The 6,859-nt window shown below is 44.8% G+C and overlaps 1 protein-coding gene and 2 pseudogenes across 1 annotated transcript; all 3 read left to right on the forward strand.

Annotated features, from left to right (window-relative positions):
- The first annotated feature begins 845 nt into the window (after positions 1-845).
- On the forward strand, positions 846-1,812 carry LOC146476660 (uncharacterized; annotated as a pseudogene).
- A 188-nt stretch (positions 1,813-2,000) lies between these two features.
- Positions 2,001-3,213, forward strand: LOC146476661 (uncharacterized protein F54H12.2-like). Its single transcript, XM_085114249.1, has one exon. The coding sequence runs from the start codon at positions 2,275-2,277 to the stop codon at positions 3,169-3,171; it is 897 nt and encodes a 298-aa protein (XP_084970375.1). The 5' UTR covers positions 2,001-2,274; the 3' UTR covers positions 3,172-3,213.
- A 528-nt stretch (positions 3,214-3,741) lies between these two features.
- LOC146476662 (uncharacterized) lies at positions 3,742-6,412 on the forward strand (annotated as a pseudogene).
- The last annotated feature ends 447 nt before the right edge of the window (positions 6,413-6,859 follow it).

Consider the following 6,859-nt stretch of genomic DNA (forward strand, 5'->3'; position numbering starts at 1 on the left):
TTTTGGTGCATTGGAAAGGTTGGCCAAAGAAATACGATAGCTGGATTCCATGTAAACAGTTAATTTCTCTGCAGCAAAAATGATTCAAGATGATGATTTTTATGTGATGCTTAATAGCAATGCCAACGCGAACTTTTTCCCAACCAACTCAACGTCATACTATCGTGTAGCGTTACCTCGACAAATCCGTTTAAAAGATGAAGAGGATTGGGAAGTTGGACTTCATAATGTAATCTACCCATTCTCGTGGTTTGAAGTCCCCCACGAATGCAATCATCCACATTTCATGCTCCGACGATCTGGTACCCAAGAAGTAAAGCGGATAACTCTACCTGTGGGGCGATATCGTTCAGCACTGGACGTGATAGAAGGCATGCTGCAATGCGTGCAAAGACAAAGCCTTCACATTGCCGTGGATGATGAATGGAACGTTACCTTTACAACTCAAGAGGAATGGATGTTCGTGGCCAAGCATGTGGCTCAATCTCTTGGTTGGATAACCCAAGAAAACAAAGTCCGAGAAAGCACCATGTTTGCATTGAAGATCTATTCTACCCTTGGACAGATTCCTACTTATGGTTATGAATGGTGTGCGTTATCGCTTCGTTATTCATTCACATTTCCCAGGACATTCTTAATTCCTTTAACCGTTTCTTTATGTCACTGCACACACAGAGTAGTGCAAGTGCAAAACAATCTCATAGAGCCACATCAAGTTGGTGAAAAACAGTTGCATTTGCTATATGAAATGGTACCACACGGTGGATTTCGCGACATGTTAATGGAAGAAGCGATGCACATCAGTTATTTTCCTTTAGGAACCAAAACATTTCAGACCGTTGAAATCTACTTAACAAGTGGTTGTGGAAAGCTGCTTTCATTCCAAGGTGGTATCGTAAACGTGACACTTCACTTTAGACGGCGTACAAGATGAGTAACAGATTTTACATCGTTGTAACCAGTGACGCAAGCACAGCTCAGTACCCTGAAAACAAACCTGCCAAGTTTAAGATGCAACTTCTTAATCAACAGCACTTAAGTGAAGACTGGGAAGTGGCAATGACACACATCATTTACCCACATACTTGGGAAAATGTGCAAAGTCAGCAACTGTCTTACCTGTTAAGCTGTAACAGCGATTCACCATGGACCCTACCCATCTATCTACTAAGTGGCATTTATCGAACAGTTGATGACTTGGTCAATGGTATGGTGACAGGACTCCAGAGTGCATTTCCAGATATTTATCTGAAAAGTGGAAAAAGGATCAAGCGCATCGGTGGAAGTGACTGTTTCTACATTTGCTCCAAAGCTTAACATTACTACGAATTCAAGTTACCTCCAACATTTCAAGTAACGTTGCCCAAGAATTTAGCTCAGGCATTAGGCTACTTGAACCATCATGATCGGGTACCGGCTCTTTATCAGATCAGTCTTCCTACCGTTGTCCAACTGAATAAGAATCAGAGTGTGACACTTACCGCTACTACCAACACTGTGCGGCGAGACGATGACTTGGTCTGGGGTATGTTAAGCAGACATTCATTTCAGACTATGTACATCTACTATGACCTAATAGGGTCCCTTGTAGTGGGGGATGTACAAGCGAATATACCTCGAACCATAGTACCTCGTGGTCAACCTGGGGAGATGATGACAGAGGAAATAAAGACTTCCACTTACCATCGACTCCGTACATCTGTATTTTCTTCCGTGGAGATCAATATAAGAAGTGACACTGGCCATCTGGTACCATTTGCGTTTGGCACTGTACGAGTAACACTTCATTTTCGGCGTCGCGCAATTCTCTAAGATGTTTCTACCTATGAGTCATCAAGTTTACCCTTACCAACAACAAGTCATCCCCTTTTTCCAACCAGGGAAAGGGGACATAAGTGTCTTTGGAGGGACACATCCTTATGGTCAAGGAGGTAATGGATTAGGAGGAATATCTCGTTCCCTCTTCCGTACAGCCACGCCCTTTCTCAAGACAGCTGCCAAGAAAGTACGAAAGCGTTTACTCAATACAGGAGTGGATACAGGAATGCAAATTGCAAAAGATGTCATCAATGGTCAGTCTTTGAAGAAAGCAGCGAAAGCGAGGGCAAAGACTGCCGGTAAACAGTTTCTGACAGGTGCTTTTCAGGACCTTACGCAACAAGGTCGTGGGGGAAGGCTACTTAAGCGCAAACGAACAGCGACTCCTGCCAGTTCAAGAGAGACCAAGAAACGGAGAACATCACCTTCAAAGTTCAAGACCATTTTCGACTAAAGATGGCCTCAGCTCACCCTCTCTCTGCCCCCGGTGAAAATTCGAGCTTACAGTTATTTCAAGTACCCGTCACAGATGTTTCCATTCTCAAAAGTAAATGGGTGGTTTATGAACCAGTTCAAAGTGGAACCAACCCTATCGAGTTTGTCATCAAGCCTCTATCTGATTACATTGACATCAACAAAACAGAACTGCAATTGGTGGTGAAGATTACCAAGCGAAATGGAGGGGATACAGGCGGTGGAAAGAAGTATACTTTGATCAACAACGCGCTTCATTCGCTCATCAAACAGTTTACCATCAAGTTGAACGAAACACTTGTCACAGAACAGTCCGACACGCAAGCGTACAATGCCCACATCAAGACCTTGCTTAATTTTACTGAACAGGCAAAGAAATCTTACCTAACAAAAGCATTCTACTACAAAGACACAGCAGGACATATGGATGTAGTAGACAACACTTCTGACAATAATTGGGGGCTCAAGAAGAGGGGTACATTTACCAATGCTAGTACTGAAGTAGGGCTGGTTGGTGTACCCCTGTGTGATCTGTTCAACACCAATAAGCTGCTGCGGGACAACATAGAAATCAAAATCAAGATTGATCTAAACAGCGATGAATCTGTTCTCATGAGTGGGGAAGAGGCGAATGATTGCAAGATAACGATAATGTCAAGTACTCTCAGAGTCCGCACAGTACGCGTAGCTGACAGTACCAAACTAGAGCATGTTAGTATCATGCAAGGACGGTCTGGACAAAAAGCTCTACCTGCTATCTACACGCTGACAAGGACCCCAACACACGCGAGGATTATCCCCAGGGGTGTGCTGAATCATACCGAGACGGATCTCTTCAACGGACTTATTCCTCAATGCATCATATTTGGAATGGTGTGAAATGATGCTTACAACGGTAGCCTGGCAAGAAATCCTTTTAACTTCCAACTGTTTGACGTGATAGTCTAGTAGGAAGATGGGGTTCCCATGCACCCCTATGATATATTTTTCTAACTTACATTTTTGTAATCCTCAAGATGTCTATTAAACGAATTTGTATGTTCCCATCTCGAAATATTGTCCCAGGACCTCGTTTTTGCGGCGTTCTTGGCGGCCATCTTGGCGGCCATCTTGGATTTCAAATTTACAGTTAACATCTAATGCCATTTCGATATTAAATAAAATGATGTAAAGTCATAATTGTTGCAGTTTATAAGGACGCTTTGAAGAAATTTGCGGTCATTTTCCAAAAAAAATTCCTCTAGATTTTCTAAAATTCTTTAAGAAAGATTACAAAAGCTGTCAGGCATCCCCGGCAAATTTAGAGCGCACGCAATGGGGCATGGTGACTACAGAACCGGGACACGCGCAGTCGCTGTCATTAAATCCAACATGGTGGCGTGCGTAGGTATGTAAGGATGTAAATCACTTGAATATCGTTCAATGAAACAGTGTTAGACTTTAACTAAGATGAAACGCAAAAGCGATAACGCTAATGGACAAGGAGTTCTTCGGAAGTATCCCGTTGTTCGCTGTAATTTACATGTGAGTGGAATTCAGCATGGCGATTTCACACCACTCAGTAATGTCAAGGGATCTGCCACTGAAAAGCTGTCTCAGCTGCATAATATTCGTCACAGGCGACTCATGGAACCTCGAGATTCACCCAATTGTATGGAAGATGTCTGTAACCAGATTCCAGATACTCTTACCGGTGCAAATTTAGAAGCGATTGCCGCTATCACCGAGGCTGTTACCAAAAGTTTACTAAAAACCAGGATCGATTGAAGTGTAGCGTAACACCTAATGATACAGCCTCGACAATACGCTCTCCCCGTAAATCATCATCGTCGTCTGCCATTCGGCTGTTTCCTCCAGAGTGCATTTTCTGTGAAAAGCTTGAACTGAAATTGTCCGGAAAAACAGAGTGATGCATTAAGTTTCCAATTTTCAAGACTGAGGACGGAGCTCTAAAGGAGCCTCTTTGGAAACATTTGATTGAGCCTCAAGCCCTTCAACTAGGTAATAGCCGTCTACATCGCAAGGTGCAAGGCGAAGACCTGTTTGCGAGAGAGGCCCAGTTTCACCCGTCCTGTCGCAAATCATTTAATCTGAAGTACATCAATTACCAGCGTGCTACAGCCCGAGCCACTAACTGTGACAAAACGGATACAGATCAGGATTATAAGGCACATGCGCATCTGAAGGCATTCACTATTGTGCTTGATTTCATTCAAGACTGTGTTATTTGGCAGAACAAAGTCGTGTTACTCGCATCTCTGCGTCATCTCTACATTCAAGAGTTAGAGAAAAATGGCTTCACCAATCCAGCGTACAGAAGTGAGAAGTTGAAAGCACGACTTGAGAACCATGATATTCATGAATTGATTGCCTTTGCCAAGGTCACTCCAGGTGACAAAGGTTGTATCACCTATAACCTGGTCTATAGTGCTAGCATCTCCGTTGCAGATGCGGTAGCCTACGCGTATAAGCTAGGGTCCAAAGAAAAGTATGAGGATGTTGCTCTGCTCCTTCGTAGTTCAATCCAGCAGGCATTTAAAGAGTCGAACCCACTTCCGTGGCCTCATTCAGCTGACGATCTGTAAGTCAGGTCATCAGACGAACTTCTCCCTTCCGACCTTGTGAAGTTCCTGAACTACGTCATCTCTGGTGATGCAGATGTGGAGAAGTGTGAGAAGACTGGTCGCATTGTCCTCTCTATAGGCCAGGTATAACATATTCCTCCTCCATTATGTGCACAGCCATTAGTAGTTTGTGCTAGTTTTATATCATGCTAGTCACTCTTTTTGCTCTTTCAGGACATCTGCCGTGCTGTAACGAGGGGAGAGTGGAAGCTGTCAAAACACATCCTCCTACGTACCACTGTACGACACCTATATCGCAGCAAACAACTTACCACCATACGCAGTAGGCTGGGTGACTGTGAGACCTATGACTTCAGCTTGGAACCTGAAACTGCACTGGCCAAGGCCCTCGATGAGGTTTCCACTTCCCTCACCCCTCAGATTATAACCGGTGAGAGCAACGAAGTGTTTCATCTTGAGTGGGATAATATGAACAAAATAACCACAAACATCCATGGCTCAAATGTGGTGAATAGTACCGGTGGGATCATGATACAGGAGGTAAAACCCGGTTTTGGTGTCAGCAATAAAGACCGCACACTCCCTATCTACAAACGGAGCACGACGCGCTCCCTGAAAGTAGATACACCCGAGACCCTAGCCCCTATCCATATCTACAGTCGAGTGAAGTTTATTCAAAGTGCATCCAAGAGTATCATGTCTAGTCACTTTCACGGGAAGTGGGGAGCAGTGGAGAGAAGCAACTTTTCCCAGGGTTTGGTGGCTTCATCTCAGCTACTGGCGTCAAGCCCACTTGAAAGTCAACCATTGACTATTTCACTCCCATCAACCAGCCCTTTACAGAGTTCTCAGTGATTAAGGAGCTGCTGAGGCGGTCAGAGGAAGCCACCATGGAGGTCGGTCAGGCTTATGTGCTGAACACCTTCGACCTTGGTGGCTGCATGAAGGCTCTTCCCCTGATATGGAAATTTCCAGAGGAGTACAAAAAGCATGTTGCCATTCCAGGGCCATTCTACACAGGAATGGATTATATGGGCATGGTGACAGGTAACAAATGCAGATGGTCAGGCTACTCTGAGATATTAATTGAGGCTGAGCTCGTCACCACTGGTTGCTTGAGTAGCGTGTTGAAGGGAAAGGCATACGCTAAAGCCCTGTTCTGCCTTAAAACAGTCAGTGAGGCCATGCAACAGTTATTATTTGAGAGATTTGCTGAGGAGGAGAATGTCGAGATCTACAACCCTTTGGCACTGCTTAATCTAGTACAGACCTGTAATCGACAAAACCTCGACCTCACATTACAGGACCCCTCTACGCTCACCATCCTGGAGAGGTACACGTCCTATGAAAACCAGGTGCGCAACGGTCACCTTGGAAAGACAGCCACATTCTGGCTGAGTGTGATAGAACATACACGTCTGATACTTATGTTGCAGTATTCTATGAAGACCAACAACTTGCCCCTTTTCCACAAGTGTAACGGAGATATGGCTGACCTCTTCTTTGCATATGATGGGCCAAAGTACTCAAGGTAATTTACATCTCAGGTTGAAACTACTTACTAGGTTGGATGGTTGGGGAGAACGAGGAACTGACAACCAAATCTAAAGTGGATCGCTCCCGGCGGCTTCCACCTTGCAGAGACAGCCTTGTCCCACACATTGGGAGAGTGAACTACCGCCTTGCCAACTACAAACGAGCTCATCAGGCGATCTTCTGGCGTCCAAAGCCCTACGATCCTGGCCAGGGCTGGGAGAAGACCGAGGAAGGTATCTTAGAGCCTGTGTGGTCATGCGGTTCTGTACTTCCCCCTTCCCTCGTCGACTTGCTAGAGAAGACTGCCGAGGAGGCGGTGGAGGTTGGAGAACAGGAACACGGACAAGAGATTGATTATGAAGAGATTCTTAGTGATGATGAGTAGCTACATTTAAACACTGGCAAAATTAATCGTTCCTGTGCTGCTCGGTCTGTCGCGAGGGAAA

The sequence above is a fragment of the Pavona decussata genome, unplaced genomic scaffold, assembly GCF_977016875.1.
Source record: "Pavona decussata unplaced genomic scaffold, jaPavDecu1.1 SCAFFOLD_75, whole genome shotgun sequence".
Classification (NCBI taxonomy): domain Eukaryota; kingdom Metazoa; phylum Cnidaria; class Anthozoa; order Scleractinia; family Agariciidae; genus Pavona; species Pavona decussata.

Bases quoted from the DNA above. Each gene is read 5' to 3' on its own strand.
- LOC146476661 (XM_085114249.1), top strand. From the start codon at position 2,275: ATGGCCTCAGCTCACCCTCTCTCTGCCCCCGGTGAAAATTCGAGCTTA.